The 18582-nt window shown below is 36.8% G+C and overlaps 2 protein-coding genes across 2 annotated transcripts; one reads left to right on the top strand and one right to left on the bottom strand.

Moving 5' to 3' along the window:
• LOC140159078 (cytosolic iron-sulfur assembly component 2A-like) lies at window positions 1-7071 on the bottom strand. The gene is made up of 5 exons (XM_072182417.1): window positions 6759-7071; window positions 4548-4718; window positions 3045-3094; window positions 1751-1796; window positions 1-1213 (listed from the first exon to the last, which is right to left on the bottom strand). Exons 1-5 carry the CDS (start codon window positions 6931-6933, stop codon window positions 1113-1115), a joined length of 543 nt encoding a protein of 180 aa, XP_072038518.1. The 5' UTR covers window positions 6934-7071; the 3' UTR covers window positions 1-1112.
• A 5183-nt stretch (window positions 7072-12254) lies between these two features.
• On the top strand, window positions 12255-15458 carry LOC140159077 (uncharacterized). The gene has a single exon (XM_072182416.1). It carries the CDS (start codon window positions 12458-12460, stop codon window positions 14603-14605), a length of 2148 nt encoding a protein of 715 aa, XP_072038517.1. The 5' UTR covers window positions 12255-12457; the 3' UTR covers window positions 14606-15458.
• The last annotated feature ends 3124 nt before the right edge of the window (window positions 15459-18582 follow it).

Raw genomic sequence — 18582 nt, 5'->3', positions numbered from 1 at the left:
GGTCGGTCACCCACCTTTGCACAGTATTTTTGTTGCACATGAGAGCACACCAGACACACCAAATTCTGAATATGATGAGGAATGTCCTTCTGATTTTTTTTAATTGGCAATATAATACAAATTAAATTTTATGGCTAATGATATGTACTTACAGTGTATGTAGCTGGGATGAAAAGCCGACCATCAGTTGAAAATTTTGACCATTTGTATTGAAGATATACATATTCAGTTTCTCAAAAGACCTCAATTCTTTAGGTCTGTTATTATTTTAATCAAAATTATTTGATATTGGAAGGACCGGACATTCCTCTTATTCAGAATGCAATTTTGTGTTTGATGTGCTCTCAGGTCCCACAAAAATACAGTGCAAATGTTGCTATCCAAGCCCTTAATTATATAAAGAGTTGCTCAAAAGAGGTACATAGTGGGTGATTCTACATGGGAAGCGGGATTTGCATCAATGCGCATTCCTTGGATGCATTTCAATGTGATCTCCTCTTGTGTGCGCAGATGACATCACATCATGAGTGATCTACACGAGCATGGCATCGTGCCATGAGCATCCTACGCACACACCCCACCCCAGCAAGCACACACACAAGAAACACTTGGATGTAGATAACTCATCAAGATACAAGACCTTCCTCCACACTCGACCACTACAGCTCACCCCCTACTTGAGATTCATCTATGCTACAAAGATGGACACACATACTCGCTTAGATCGAGATATACCGCATTTACAAGGTAGGTAGGGACGCAGAAATGCAACGCACACATGGATGGACGCCTTGCATTTCTATAGCCCCTTTCGCCAATTCTTGGCTAGGGACTAATAATTTCAAAAAAAATTGCCACCCATCCGGACCACTGATCAGGACTTCATCGTGATCCTGTGAGCATGATGGTAGTCTACACATAATAGTTTGTAAGATTACCAAAATCACCACTTATTTCTCACTCTGGCTGGTTCAGATTCAGTCCATAATAGTTAAGTACATTCCAACAACATTGACATGGTAAAAAGAACTCACATAAAGAGGTTCATGCCCTATGGTCATGATGTTTTAGTTGGATGATCGGACATGGGCAAGTTTGTAGAACCCGCCAATTCAATAATCATCATCTTTGACACAATTTTCCACGAGTTGTTTGAGATTGGGGTTCTCCATGGCAGCTGCTATCCTCTCCTTATCATTGATTTGTTTATTAACTGAAATAACAACATGAAAAATAAATAAATTATCAGTTGATGTTATGCTCTACGTACCATAGGCTTCAACATACATGTAAAAAGTACCAAATTTTGAGATGTATGTTCTCAAGATTTCAAGAGCTACCATATCTCAAGACTCCCTGAGCCAATACTGGGCTTGTTTGTACTTATTTTAATGCATTTTTCATGCCTATTCCAAATATATGATCATGCAAATGTACAATTCCGACAATTTTAATTTATTAATGAAAGAAAATATGGAACCTGTGTGGATTGTGATTTAAAGATAGTTAAGGGTCAAAGGTAAAAAGAAGCTGGCTCTCATACTCTCTGTGCCCACTGATATCATGAAATAGAGATGATTCAGTTTGATAAGTGAGCAAAATAGGGCAACATACAGGGTTATTTAACAGTAAATTGATGCAGCATCTGGTCCCTGTAATGTAATTCAAAGAGAATATGCATAACATGAATTTAACAAAGAGAAAAATCGCTATTCAGCATTCTGCAAACTCATATTGATGTCCTACTTACTTTCATCTTCAGTTGCATGTGTGCCTTTGGTTACAAAAATATCCACCTGAAAAAGAGAAAAGAAGTTGGATTATGAAACTAAATGCAATACCATACACATGTTTTTATTATACCGCACTGTAAAGTGTAAAGCATGAATGGTTGCATGCGCACAGCTTGAAGAGCTCCCCAAGTTTTGTAGGGCTACAGTGGGACAATTAGCAGTAAGTTCTTTGTTCATCAAGTTTACTCAATTACATTAGTATACAAATATTGAATGTTTATGTTTATATTATTGAATGTCCATTCAACTCGGCAAAGCCTCGTTGAATGGAACAGTCCATATTTCACCACATGAAAATATTCTTTCCATTGAACAAATAAAAACATTCAATATTTGTTTTATATTTAACTCATATTCCTTTTTATCCACTTAATTCTATAAATCACCAGGAAAACAAAATAAATTAAAAAATATAATAAGCTATATTTATTTTCGAAGCGGCACCCACACCTACATGTATAATTAGTGAGTCAAGGTGGTCACCACGGTTGCTATACGCACGGGTTGCCATGATAGCTTCGAATTAGTGCAATGGAAAATTGACTATTGCACTGGCGCGGGCCGCGGAGTGCAATAGTCTTTTTCTTAATATAGCAAAAATAATCAATAGTAATTGACCAATCAAATGACAAGAATATTTGTATGAGATATAAAATAAGATATATCTTCTACATAGGAAATTTTTTCAAGGTTGATAAACAACTGTTCTTGATATTAAGCAGGCACCCAGGCTTTTTTTACCCCATGGTTGCCCAGTTTTGGCTCCTGGTGCAGGGTCTTAGCTAGAAATTGAGGATTGCCCGTCATTTGAATAAAATTGCCTGTCCTAATTTGACCTTTAAAACATTTACCAGACATCTATAGCCCATTGGGGGTTCAAAGAGTTCAAATATGTGCTGATATGGCCTTGTTCTACAAATCTGGTCTACTAAAAAGGTCAATTAGCTTCTCAAAACATAAAATTTATAATATAGCATCTGTCAAAGGCATTAATTTTACCCGTCCCAGGAGCAAACTCCCAGTCTAAAATGACGGCCAGACGGGTGGCTAGCTAAGACCCTGTCCTGGTGTGTCCAATATTTTACACTACAAACTATTGGACCAGGAGCTATCTTTGGGACCAGGAGCTCATTTTAGCTCCTGGTCCTGGCATACTTAATATAAGGCCTGCCCCCAATTTTTACAAATCTGGGTCGGTCGGGCCCATAAGTCTCCTTCAAGTAAAGAATATTAGCACTCTGAATACCGTACCTTATGTTTGTCTGGTAGTGTCCTTTCAAGCTTTACTCTCAAACATAGTCCTGTAATTATAAACAAATAATACATGTAGGAGTCAAAAGTAGTATACACTAAGGAGTATGTCTTACCACCCCCCCCCCTTTCCTCATCTACAGGCTACAAAATATTGGGTTTTTATTGACACTTTTGATATTTTGCATCATCAAAGTCTTGAGGGTCACTGTATACATTTAGTTGTAGTAACTACAAATTTCGAACGTTTGAGGACTTGTTCTCAAGTTGTAGATACTCCCATTGGGTGTCTCCAAGGTTTAATTTTGGCAAGTTTGTATTAGTATATCTAGTAAAATACTCACTTTAGAAACCTGTGTCACTGGTGTATGTCATGTGATTGCTCAACTTATTCTATGCATCAGCTTTTGCCCAAAAATATTTAAAAAGATGATTTTTTGAGTGATTTAAGAGCAGCGAAAAGTTCATTCCACAACTATGTATGCATTAGTCCGAATAATCAGACCCAGAACAAAATATTAATTTCTGACATGATCCTGTTCTGGGTCTGAACTGTTTCTATTCGAAATCTTGATGGCAAAGTGGACAAAAGAAGCACATGGTCCTACTTCACAGTTTTTTAATCCCCTAGATTCATGTTGTGTGACTCACTCTATTGTGGACCATCATTTTGATACTTGAGTATTTGGACAAGCGGAACAGTTTTGACAGACCCTTTGTCTACATCTCTGTTTATAAACAAACGAGGACCTCGCCGAATAGGAAAGTCAGCGTAATAGTATGGCACTGTGTATGCATCTGAATATGGTGAATGCACACTAAATCACGGCGACACATACACATAGCTCCTTGGAACTCACGGTTGGAGCTGTGAGTTCCAATTATTGGAACTGTGTATACATTCAGACTTGGCCCTACTGATCATGATACCTCAAACATTTTTATGAGGTCTTTATACATGGGCTATTTGGAGTCTGGACTCTTTGGGCCAGTTTCTTGAAGCATGGCTAGTGGTCAGGCTTCCTAAGCCATCAGGCTTAAACCCAATTATTCCTATTTACCAGTGCTTTACAATTTCATATCATACATCACCTAGAAAGATAAATCAATAAAATGGATCCACATTGGTAGGGCTAACCTACTGGCTCAGGAAGCCTGACCAATAGCCAAGCTTCGAGAAATCGGACCTTTAAGTCTAATCTCTTTAGTGTCATCCAGTGGCGTAGCAGGGATTTTTTCCAGGGGGGCAAGCCTGTATGGGGAAGGGGCCCAAATCCACCAAACAAAAATTTTGCCGCCCCTTCCTCAACAGCCAGAAAAGGTTGACCCAATTTTTTTTTTCGGTGGTTTGAAAAAGTGAAGAGCAAAAAAAAAAAAAAGAAAAAAGGATTATTAGCGCTAGCTAGTGCCCTAAAAGCAACACATTTTGATATATAGTACCATTTTTGCCCTTCCTCTCCCTCTCTTTTGCAATTTCTACACCACTAGTGTCATCCCATTTACCTATCAATGTTGCCAGATGACAGTGAGGTACCGTTGGTGTGAAATTGATCTTGATATTGTATCTGTCAGATCCATCTGTGAGTGGCTTGACCTGAACACCTTCCTCAAATACAACTGCCAGATCTTCCAATGAGTTGGGTTTCTCAGGGTCACGAATGTCTTTGATCATATCTGAAATAAACAAGAAAAGCAATTCCATGTATACAAATTACTAGTTCATAATATCTTAGCTACGCTATCAATCAGAATGGTCTGATCAATTGCAATGGCATATAAAATGAAGTTAAAAGCAATTATAACAACATTTTTTACTGTGATCACCTGTCGTGATCAACTATGTTTTAAATACTTCCGAAATTACATAACACGACACGGTGTCACGTATCATAGATGTCTACTAGTTCCAGTAACTGTAACTCAGTAATCTTTATTTCACATTATGACATTATCTGATTACTGATTCAGGTCCATAGATGTCATTATGTTTATGATAAGATTTCAGAGGCGTAGCAAGCAGGTGGACAGGGTAGACAAAGTTCATGGGCCCCTAGCAAGAGCAAAATGAAATAGGGCTGGTGCACAGTGTAATTTACCCATTACCAACTTCAAAGTAATGCGCCATATTGCCTTAGCTCCAAAGCTGCAGCACCCATATTTATCCAACAGTCAAATATGTTGAAAAATCACTCATGAACTTTCATGTTCATTTATTTTTCAGGTTCAAATTATTGTTAAATTATTCAAATGCTTATATTTACCCCATAACGTATTTGAGATTAAACATTGACTTTGTTTTATATTTTACACCCTGCTACAATTGGTACACTCAGTCAGCAGTACTAGTGTTTATGCATGCAGGTCGCTATTAATAGAATCCATGCATGCATAGCTGACCCCGTTCCCACACACACACACACAGCGGCCATGCGAAAGATGGATTTTTAATGTCACAAAAAACAAAAGATCCGCCAAATTTGCAAAGGATCCGCCTCACAAGCTTTAGCGCATTCAACGCTACGATAATACACAATGTTAATTTAAGTTAGGCATTGACATTCATGATTACAATAATTAAATATCTGCAATTAAAAACTCATGTTTTTGAGCGATTTTGAATTTTATCAATGAAAATGCAGCGATGACGCGTCATTGGGTTAACGATTTTCCAACTGCTGATTGGTTGATTGCGTTATTGTCAGTGATCTGTGCATGCACGGTACGGTCCGTACGGAATGATTTTTCGTATGGGTAAAATACACTGTGTGGTGTAAAGGAGATGTTACACATCAAAAAATATTTTAAGCAACCCGGTTGTTCAAAAAACCTACATTTCAAACAACTTGTTTACGAGTTGTTTGAAATGTAGGTTTTTTAAACAAGTTGTTGAAGTAGTGAACCTGAACAACTGGGTTGCTTAAAATAATTTTGTTGTGTAAAAGGGCCCCACACTGCTCCTTGTCCATGGGCCCCCGAGGCTCTTGCTACGCCCCTGCTAGATTTCGATAGCATTGGACTCGAGCCTCGAATGTAAAGCTATTGGTTAGCATATTCATGGCCAGGGCTACAATTCTCAAGTAAACAATTCATGACATGACACTATTAAAAATATACCCCAAATTACTTAAGAACTTTGCACTTGTTGGTTACGCATTCGATGTTAGAGTATGTTGCTATTGTTTTTCAGTCTGGCAGCGTTGACATTTTGTGCAACGGATGTTATTTATTCTGTTAATGTCGACATTTGGCTGAAAGTTATTTTGATGAGTCGCCCGTATCTTTTCAATAAAGATTGCCTATTTTGAAAAGTCCAACATTTTGTTGAAGTGCAACTTTATCAACATTTTTGATGCGATTGCCCGTTATGATCGGCTGTGCCTGTGTTTACTTCGGAGCTTCCATTGCTTTACAAAGTGTCATGCTTCAGCAAATCTGACTAGATTTTGAATGCAACAGTCTCTAGGCCTCAAGTGTGAAGCTCATCGGTGAGCAAAATTGGTGGCTAGACTTCTCGAGCAAACCCAAAACAAAACAAGTGTTTGCCTCTATTTTTATCCATTCAATCATTCATTGTGCGCTTGTAATTGTATGGGCAAGCTGACACAAAATTTGCATTAATACAGGCCATATCATATCATGTATCTCGAATTTTGACAGAAATGAGGGTTCTACCACCCCTCTCCCCCTTGTCTGAAGGCTCAAGCCAGTGCTTACCATATATGTCCCCTGCTAAACCATCCAATTCCAACTGATTACTGTCAATGTGATGACTGTCTCCATTGCTGCACTGGTCCATTACATCGCTTCCTTGACCTTGTGCTTCGTCTCCTTCCTTACTTCTTAGGGAAGAAGCGATGATATGTAAGACTCCTAAAAGCGTAAGCAACATTGGACCCCATCAAGGACTTTGCACTTGCTTGACAAGTCCCTTATCTGCAGCAGATTATCAGTAAGCTTACTGCAAAATGTGGTAGGCAATCAATTGTAGACGCTGTTTCTCAGAAGTTGGTAGATATGTTGCACTAAAATACATTTGCCAGCGGACGTTTTTTATACCATCAGGAGGGCGCGAGACCACTTTAGCATTTGGATTCTGGGAAAGACACATTTTTCTAAGAACTACTTACTCCTTCTTGTAATGTTATCGAGGCATGAAAACTGAGATTTTTAAGAGCTTTTAAGCCAATGTATTACTTCTTCTCGTGTTTTTCTTTTTACTCCTTAAAATAAATTTGAATTGAATTGAATTTAAATAAATAAATTGAAACGAATTGAAATTGAGGCTTGAATTGAATTGAATTGAAGAGAATTGAATTGAATTGAATTGAATTGAATTGAATTGAAGAGAAGTGAATTGAATTGAAATTAGTTGAATGGAAATTAAATTAAATTAAATTAATTGAATTAAATTTTGTCGAATTGAATTGAAATAAATTCAATTGAACAATTGGATTGTTTTGAATACTAGTAATTAAATTGAACAATTGAATTTAAAGGAATATTTCATGATCCTATATAGCATCCTCTTTTTATGACAATTTTCAGTAGATATCCACGAAAAAAGCTTATTCCCAAAAATTCAGTTGATTCCGATTTTGCGTTTGCAAGTTACGCGTAACGTGTTTTACACTGCTCCCCTGCTCCATAGACAATGTGTTGTAATTTCGTTCTGGTATAAAATTTAAATTTCACGATATCTTTGCTAAACGAATTAATCTGCAAGAACTTTTTTGTACATTAACATTATGTAGCCAGAGGATTCCAGTGAAATAAAAATCTCAACTTTTGAGAAAAGTGGGGGGGTGATGCTGTGGATCACGAAATGCCCTTTTAATTGAATTGAACTGAATTAGATTGCATTGAATTGAAATGAATTGAATTGAAATGAAGTAAAATTGAATCAAATGAATAGAAAAATTAAATGCATTAAAATTATAATAACATTTAAATGTCGGATTGAAGTTCATGAAAACATGAGTTGTCAATGTTTTGTTAACACTTGCATAATTAATAATCTTAGGTTATAATGTTTTGGTGCAAGTTTCCAAAAATGTGTTTGAATGCCATCAACTTAAAATAAACTGATGACCCGACATTCATTTTCTGTACTCTGTATAGAGCTGTATAGCGTCTTTGTTGGTATTAATGATAGCCCTCAACCTATATTTCATACAGTTCTGCAGTAGGCCTAGTCTACGTTTAACAATTAACTTGAGTTCACTCATTTTTGGTGACCACTCCCTTTTTGTGTTTACATTCCTATGTCAGGCCTTGTGAACTTGAGTGCTGATTCTTGGAGATTAGTACCCAAGTGGCATATTTATATAAATTCGTTATTTAAATACATTATTAAGAGTTACGAAGCATAATTGTACTGTTGCCTGGTAACCGTGGTGAAGTTTAGCTAATTCTTGTACACACTTAGGATTATAAGCATCATGATTATACTGAAGTATAATAAAATAATTAAACTGTATACTTTTGTGTGCTTGTATATAAATGAAACGGTGTACGACACCCAGTGTCGTATCCAAACCAACGGGATCCGAAAACACACTGAAATTCAAGTTCAAACGTTTAATATTGCGATCATGTGTATCTTTATAAGGTTAGCAAGAATAACTTTTATTTTGAAAAACATCAAAGTGTTTCAATATTAAAATAGGCCTATATTGATTTAGATAATGAAAATAGATATTTTTTGCTGCTTCGACCAACCTTCGACCGGCCTACCTATATAGTCTACCCTTAAAGGATGTCTGTCGATGTGTTTTGGGGTGCCACAACCGCCCAATTTGAAAAAGTCACGGTTCCGATTACCACCCCCCATACCCCCATGCCCCATCACCAAATATCCACTGGGTCATAACCGTCCAACGTCCCCCACTGCCACCCCCACACCCCCACACACATAAATCTTGCGTCTCCACTGAGTAGCATTAATACATACAAACTTCATACAATGCACAATAGCTCACAATGTGATGAGTAATATTATAATATACTCCTTTCAACAGATCGCTTGATTTACGGATGCATAAAACAACAATCAAAGTAAACCCTTTCAATTCGGTGAATAATATATTTATTTTGATTGTGAGGTGTGACACTCAATCGCAGAAATCCATTCATATGCCATGATATCGTTGATTGAAAGTAGTGTACATATGAACAATGCACTTTGAAATAAAAAGCATGATTTACTTTCCGTGAATTCCGTCCTTGATACAATAAAAATATATTTACTTTCTTCTATAAAATATCTCGATTGTATTTATTTTTAGGGCAAATGACTCACAAAATATTCAAATTCAGCTGTTACATTAAAGGTATTTCAGTCTTATATAAGATATTAAAATGATTCATTTAGAACGATAGTATACTGGCAAATTTAAAATTCCACTGTAAACTCCCAATCTCCCCGAGAAAACTATTATTATTAAGACAATGACTATAATTTTGAAATAACATGATTAAGACAATGACTATTATCTGATACTTGATTCTGAATCAAAACATTTCCAGTAATGATTCATTTTGACTTTTGACTGACAAATGAACTTTTGAGAACTCTCGAAAGCTGCCACATGTACACCAATTGATATAATATAAGCTATAATATGCAATATAGACATTACTATCCGTTCCATTACATAAACTGGATCAAAACATTTTCATCATATATACGCTAAATGAACCATTTTTGACATTATTGGCCCAGCTGGAATACCACCCGAGAGGAAATTTAAAACTCGGCCAGGGGTAAGCGATACTCGCAATATCTCACACTCAAAATATCTGCTCTCCCCGAAGTATCTAAGACGGAATATCTGGTTATTGGTATTTGTGTGATCATGTTGGGATCATTATATTTAGAAAATGTAGAAATAAAGACTGCGTAAGTTGCGTTATGCTATGGTTATGTTAAGTTGTGTGTTGGGAGTAAACCATCAAATCCAATTCAATGAATTTATTACAAAATAACATTGCGGCCCACTGGCAAAATCGCGTACATTTTGTACAATCTTAAATTATCAAAATTATCTGCACATTTGCACATCACATATCATTAAGAATAATCATGTTTAAAAATCCCAAATCAAAAGAGAGGATGTGCTTTGTAATTTTAATTATTTATTTGTAGACCGGTTTGCTTTAAGGGCATAAATTCAGGAAAACATCAACGCATGCAGTGGTTGTCATAAAATCAACGAAGCTGCGATCTAAATTCATATAATTTCAATGCGGTCGTCAAGACTTCCAACCAGAAATGATTTAGATAACCATGGCAACGCACCATCCACTAAACAGGTAAAATGCGAAATTCATGAAAATGCATAATCAAATAATAAATGTCAACATGTTTATACTATATTACTACAAAGCTACTTATATTTAGGCTACTAATTTACCATAATGGGAACTTATAAAACCTCACTAACTTGGCATGTTTACCTGGCATGGGAAAATCAGGACACCTAGAGTCTACCTAGACAATTTCTCATATCCTAAGGCAGTTACGTTATTGATACGAGAAGAAATGGATATATTTACTGTAATATTATCGAAAAGTGTTTTTGGATACACAGCAAAAACTGCTTAAACAGAATGTGCCAGTGTTAGGATTTTGACACTGCACTGCAAAATGTTCCCGAATTCTTTAAACATGTTTTTCATGTGATAAAGAACGTGTTCTTAAAATTAAATATTGCATCCTTGGTGCTGACACTATCAAAATGGTTGTTTAAAATTTTACACAACACTGTTTACTCAATAATTTAACAACTATGATATATAAGTTGCATAAAATTGTATACTCAACTTTTTTAGACATTGCAAAGAAAGGTAACATTTTGAACAAGTTGTGCAATTATAGTAGTTCTTAGGTCCGTGTAGAAAACAGCGCTGTGTAATTTTTAATTTAAGCAACCAATTTAATAGTGATAATATTTACCATCTTAAAACATGTTTACGAAATGATGATAAGAATGATGATAATAATAAATTATGATAAGAATGTATTTATTTGTTAAACACAATTTTTAGAGTGTATGAATTATTGTTGACACACAGATAACGCCTCCTCTTTGCTTGAGTTACCTTTCTAATTTGTTTACGATAAAATGAACACCTCCGACCACGCACGTAAAATGGCTGGCACGTAAGGAATTACCCACTGCCCTTTAAACCTTTACTGTTTTGGGTAACATAGGAATTCCTTATGATTCATCGGGTGTCCCTAATATGGCTATAGGGTGTATCTTATATTTACTTCACTGACATGTTGCTTTCTTTTGCCATAGCTTTGGTTAATGTTTTTCAATGACTATCACATGGTAAAAAGATGCAACATGTCATAGACAGTAAGAGGAAGATAATTTCTTTTGTCAAATTATAGTCAGCAAACTTTGTTTTATGTTTAAAGTTTCTTCCACATGAGTCAAATAGAAAAGCTAAGTTAACCATAAAGGAAGTAAATTATTAGTGTTATAAACAGAAAAAAGACCCTTTTACCATAATTTAATGGGGCTGCATGATGTTTCTTATAATTATGGTGACCACATCAGAATAAAAGGCAAGGTCAGATAAAAAGGAGATGGTTTTTAATGTTTCTCTCTTATCTAATCGTGATTCTGGTTGAGAAATTATTGTTATAAATTCCTGAAGGACTCATCATCGTAAATGAACTATCAATTCGATAAAAATTCAGTTGAAAAAACATTTTTAAATTGTTTTCAAATGTTAATTTTAAAACGGTAAAAACGCCAGAAAAATGAGACAATAGTTTACCAAATACAATAACTGTACATTTTTACCAGTTTGGGTTACCCAGAAAACTATGAAGTTTCAAATAATAAACGGAATAACTGTAATGATGATTGTTGGGAAAAAGCTGTAATGATTAAAATGAATTTCGGCGTTGAAGTGATTAAATTAAATCAAAGGACACGCTATTTTTAACTGACTGACAATTGACCCAGAAAGACGAGACAATCAGTAATTTTCAAACAATGGGAAAAAATATCACTGAGACAGTTTTGATTCCACTAATTGAAAATATGATATGATAAAATAGTTTCACAAGCACTAAGCAGATAATAACTAGCATCATCAGCCGGGCATGGTAATTTAACGCAAACTCCAGTGGCAATTGTTTTCGATTTATAGTATGTAGTGACCCGTCCCTAACGCATGACTAACTTTTATTGTTTACATCTAGAAACACCTTATCCCATTGTGTGCACCCAGTCGCCCACAACTTCTTGGTTGATCAGCTTTGGTATGTTTTCGCTCCTGAAACTGAAGTACGGTACACGTCGAAATGAGGAAAACATACCTGAACTAGTAAACTGCAGTATTTATAGTTTCATGTTTTCTCATTTTTTGACCAGAAACACGATCGACTTTTAACCATGAGGACTTTCCTGATTTTGCTCTTCGTGTTCGTCATCACCGTTGTATGTTGCTCCGCTCTTGGAGTACACGAAGGAGGCAATGTCGTGTTAGGATGTTACGTACCAACATCAACGAGAAGGACATCGCCAGTGTATTGGTATACCTACACCTTTTCAGAGTATCTTAGTGAAGATTATCGAGTTACTATCGAGAGAAACTTAACTTCTAATTTACTCAACCGACTTAGTGTCGTTGGTGATAACGGTGATTTTAATATAAAAATTTCTAACATAACCCTCGAAGATGGTGGCGAATATTCATGTGGGTATTATACCAGTGGAAACAGATGGGTTACCGTGGCCATTGAGAACATCATCATACAAGATCCTATGCCACCAGATTCCAGTTACCCATTATGCGCAACAGAACCTTCAGACCAGTTTTACCCAGGAATGGAAGTGCGGTTAATTTGTATTTCTCGAGGGGGCTCTCCGCCCGCAACTTTGACTTGGTACCGAGAAGGCATACCTTTACAAACAACTTCAAATGAATTTGAAGGATATCATGAGCGAACATTGACTTCAGAAGACAACGGAGTTGCATTTGTGTGTAAATCGACATCGCTCGGGGTTGATACGGTGAAGGAATGTTCTTTGACGCCTTTACGCTTGGTTCCACATGTGAGAGTCTATTCGCGTCCTGACCCTGTGACGATTGGGGAGAATGTTGAATTCACATGCATGGGTGAAGGTGAACCTTCAATTGCCACTTACGTTTGGTATTGGAATGGCCAATTGATAACTGAAAATGATCGATTGATCATCACTGGAAACAGTGGGGATGTTTTAATTTTGAATTCCGTTCAACCAGAAGATAACAATGCCCTTATTTTGTGTGTTGTTACAACTTACACGGACTTGCGAAATACCGATCATGTAAGATTAAGAATAGTTGATAATTCCGTCTTACCAGACATGACAACTGGGAAGCAACATTTGTCGATTTTACCCGGTGCGGGAGCTGTTAGCAACCATGACAGTAGCGTGCCCCTCGGTGCGGTTTTTGGCTGTATTATTGCCGGTATTTTAATAACCTTGCTTGTTTTTGGATTATACAAAGCTGGATCGATATACAAAAATAGACATCATGGAAACATGGACTTCAACATGATATCACTGAATCATTTGAATAATTTCAGGCATAACCAAACACGGAATGAAGAAGAACTAACACAGCTTAATCAAACTCATAATAATAAAACTTGTAATCTTGGTAATATAGATATTGTTGCTACCACGGCTACTGCTAGTGGTGGTATTGATACAGATTACGCTCATATTCCTGATAAGGATTGCCGAAAAGGTTCATTCCATAGTGACCACAAACAAATTGAGGAACCCTATGCAAATGCAAACTTCAAAACTAACTCACAGATTGATAATCAGACCTACTTTACAGTAGATTCCACAACCAAAGACCTTTCCGCTAATAATCTAGACCCAATTACCCCTAATCATGTTGCCGCAGCTGACAAAATATCAGACTATGAATTTCCTCATCAAATTAACCCAACAGAAACGCCAAGAGTGCGATGTCAAACGGCGGTCACTCAAGCCAAATCTGCAGGTCATTATCAAAGATCATCTCGACGTAAGATGCCAAAGATTCACGAGGATTCGAACACGTCACTTCAAAGACGAAATCTTGCTCATTCGTTGCCAGACCTAACTCCGTCATCTTGTTTTGTCTCAATGCCAATCAATATTGACTTTGACCATCATGATTATGTGAACATGGGTGTTACGAGCCCAACAACTCGGACACCCGATTATCACGATTACGTTAATTATACACACGACGTTGGTGCTCGAAACCCAATCGCGAGATCGGATAGTTCGAGTAGCGGTTACGACGAAGAACCGGATTCACCGCGATTAAGATCGGCAAGTCCGTCTAAGAAAATAAGCTACGCTGAACTTGATTTTACAGAACATGGAGTGAACAGTGGGTCTACAGAAAATATTCTACAAACTTGCCCTATTCCATCATCGGCGAATGGTGAAGAATGTGAACAAACAAGTTATTCCCAAATCGCTTATGTTTTTAAGGACAGGCGGCAACAGAGTGTACCATCGGTACAGAGAATATTCGGTGTAACTCGTTAAAGAAGGAATATTTTATCATGATGTTTTTAAAAAAGACTGAGAACAAAAAGGGCGAGGATTGTACAATATACAAACTGAATGTGAATGTCCTTATAAAGTCATGCAGTACTTGTAAACGTTGACAAGTTGGAATAAATTCATAAACCGATATTTCAGACATTTATAGCCTCAATTAAAGTAGGCTCCCGTTTTAGATTTATTCCAAAGCGTCAACAATCAGATAATATGTTATGGAATGTTAACTTCTCGGCTGGTCCGAAATGGAACTTTTTACAAATCCTGTGTACACATTGTATAATAATGCACATAATTTTGAAATATGCATTCACTTTTGCTGCAATTCCACAGAAATGTATATTTCTGTGAGTAATTCTAATAAACGTAACGTAGTGTAAGTTATATGTAACTACAACATAAAAATTGACTTCAGTATTAGGCCCAGATCATACTTTGTTTTCGACGTTGATTCGACAAGAATTCGATTTCGATAATATATTTCCACCAGCCATTCGATGTCAAATAGAATTGAATTTCCGTCAACAAACAAAATAATTGAAACACATTAATAGTCCGGCTGCAAACTATTGTTTTATTTGGTTAGATGTTTTTGCCAGTTAAAGTGTTTTTCGTCGTTGATTATTAATCTATAGGTGGTGCAAAATGATTTTATGGGGGTGTAGAATTGTCACCCCTGGTCAATTCAAGATTTCCAAGGTCAAAGTTTATACAGGGTCAAAATTCAAAATTGCGCGGTTTTTTTTAACCATCCTCTGATCCTAAAGATTCAGAAAAAGTATAGATTGATCCACCTCCGACTTTTGGAGTCATAAGCCAAAGGGTCAAAAGTTAACTTTGAAGAACTTTGAAGAGGCACAGGGGTTGAAAGAGAGAAAGCTCCAATTTTGATGAAAATTGTCTCAAATTTATTGTTGTCACTGTTATCTCAATCGAATAAAGTATACCAACTGTAATGACTCGTTACGTAGTAGGTAACCATTCAGAGAAGTACCAGTAGGTCAACATCAGTAGGACTCAATTGACAATGACCTATTTTGATGTGTTACCTTGGCAACAAGTCATTATGAGTGGTTCAAACTATTCTTTATTCGAGTTGTTGTACAGAAAGACCAATTTGAGACCATTTTCATCAAAATTGGAGTATTTATCAATTTTAACCCCTGTAGAGTTCGATAACCTTTTTGCTCATATCTCTGCAACGATAAGTCGTAGGGCCTACATATGTGAAACTATATATTTTCTGAATCCTTGTGACAAGAGGAATAATTTGACATATGTGTAGACAAAATTGGACAAGATTTTGATTTTGACCCCTGTTTAAACATTGACCTTGGATATCTCGAATTGTCCAGGGGTGACAATTTTACCCCCCTTAGAATTCCTACCACCCGCAGAACAATAATCCAGAAACAAAACAAAAACTTATAATACTGGCAAAACCAACCTACCTTGGTCTGCCACCGGACTATAAACATGATAAATAACGAATACTTGTTGGACAAATGAATTGTCGTGCAGTCTGTGAATAGGCACTTATTCTTTGTAATTACATACACATGTATGATATCGTTGTAAAATTGATCCTAAAATCTGCTTTAGCACTAATTCTCTCCTCTAAGATAAAGACGCATTTTCTGCAACTATAATAATGCCTAATAGTCTTTAATTGGAATTATGAAACTAATCAACTGGACTCACGTTTTATTATTTTTTTTTTTTTGAGAGGCTACAGCATGTATGTACATGATCCACCAGTGGAGCTTCTGCGACCCCTGCGCAGAACTTCCGATAGTGGATTATCTGCGCACGGTGGACGCAAGGAATCCACAGTCGGATTTTCTGCGCACGTGCACTGAAAATCCCCTCCGTATATATAGTTCCGGTGGAGTAATTCTGCGCACGGTCGCAGGGAATCCACGGACGGATTTTCGGCGCACGTGCTCAGAAACTCCCCTCCGTATATAGCTCCGGTGGAGTAATTCTGCGCACGGTCGCAGGAATCCACGGACGGACTTTCGGTGCGCAGAAACTCCCCTCCGTATATAGCTCCGGTGGAGTAATTCTGCGCACGGTCGCAGGGAATCCACGGACGGACTTTCGGCGCACGTTTTAATCATCTCATGAATTATTATGATTTAATATTATTAAATGGTAGAAAGTATGAAATATTATTTATATAATATAACTCCGGTGGATTAATTCTGCGCACGGTCGCAGGGAATCCACGGACGGACTTTCGGCGCACGTGCGCAGAAACTCCCCTCCGTATATAGCTCCGGTGGAGTAATTCTGCGCACGGTCGCAGGGAATCCACGGACGGACTTTCGGCGCACGTTTTAATCATCTCATGAATTGTTATGATTTAATATTATTAAATGGTAGAAAGTATGAAATATTATTTATATAATATAACTCCGGTGGATTAATTCTGCGCACGGTCGCAGGGAATCCACGGACGGACTTTCGGCGCACGTTTTAATCATCTCATGAATTGTTATGATTTAATATTATTAAATGGTAGAAAGTATGAAATATTATTTATATAATATAACTCCGGTGGATTAATTCTGCGCACGGTCGCAGGGAATCCACAGTCGGACTTTCGGTGCACGGGCGCAGTTGGAGTAATTCTGCGCACGGTCGCAGGGAATCCACGGACGGATTTTCGGCGCACGTTTTAATCATCTCATGAATTGTTATGATTTGATATTATTAAATGGTAGAAAGTAAGAAATATTATTTAGGGCCTATATGTTTCTACTCCAATTTCGGAGTTTTTGCGGATGCTACGCAAGCGGCGGGCGCGAAACCTCCAAAATCGGAGGGTTTGCGTCCGTTTTAAATATTGTTAATAATGTTCATACTCCAAATTCGGAGTTTAAAATTATAGTAATATTAATTTTCCAAGGATTTTAAAGGTTATTAATGGATTGACGAATTTCCCAGTAGGCGCTAATGATACGGCCTATTTCACCAGAGGCGGTAAAGATAAGATGGCTTATTACACAGTAGGTGGGATATAGATGAGATGAGATTAGGCCAACTGCTAAGTATCTAAATAATATCAGGAATAATCCGATTCCGCGGTAATTGTTAATTAGTCATTGAACCAAAAGATCAAAGGTGTCGTGATGAGAAGATTCCGCGAAAATTGTTATTTAGCCATTGAATCAATAGATCAATGATGCCGGGATGAGAAACCCCGCTGTTTTGCAGCATTGAAAATAATTTTAAGAGGTATAATGATGATACCAAGAATAATCCGATTCCGCGAGAATCATTTTTCATTTTCATAGGCATAAAATATGTATTGATAATTCTTGTTTTTGTACTTTTACTATTTACCAAGTCTTTTTTTTTACTTATTGTCTCAGCTATATTCTAACTATTTTCATTATATTTCCTACCGCAATAAAGTTTGATTTCGTTCCGTAATTCAGAATATGGCCTATATTAAAAACATCGAATGCCTGGATCAGGAAAGTTCCTAGATTTATATTTATTCGATTGCCCATGTTGTGTATACTTCTTAGTTATTTGTAAAAAAAAAATCGCCATTTATAAATGTATGTTCTGCGCATCAAGTTTCATGTTTTAAAAAATAACTTTAAAAGTAAGAAATATTATATATATATATATATTTAGAGTCAGAACGGTGGAGTAAGTTCTGCGCACGGTCGCAGGGAACCCACAGTCGGACTTTCGGCGCACGTTTTAGTAGGAAAGATTATATATATATTTAGAGTCAGAACGGTGGAGTGTTTCTGCGCACGGTCGCAGGGAATCCACGGACGGATTTTTGGCGCACGTGCGCAGAAACTCCCCTCCGTATATAGCTCCGGTGGAGTAATTCTGCGCACGGGCGCAGGGAATCCACGGACGGATTTTCGGCGCACGTTTTAATTATCTCATGAATTGTTATGATTTAATATTATTAAATGGAAGAAAGTATGAAATTT

The sequence above is a fragment of the Amphiura filiformis genome, chromosome 8 (assembly GCF_039555335.1).
Source record: "Amphiura filiformis chromosome 8, Afil_fr2py, whole genome shotgun sequence".
Lineage (NCBI taxonomy): Eukaryota > Metazoa > Echinodermata > Ophiuroidea > Amphilepidida > Amphiuridae > Amphiura > Amphiura filiformis.
Note: the sequence above shows the minus strand (reverse complement) of the source record. Positions and strands in the feature narration are given on the sequence as shown.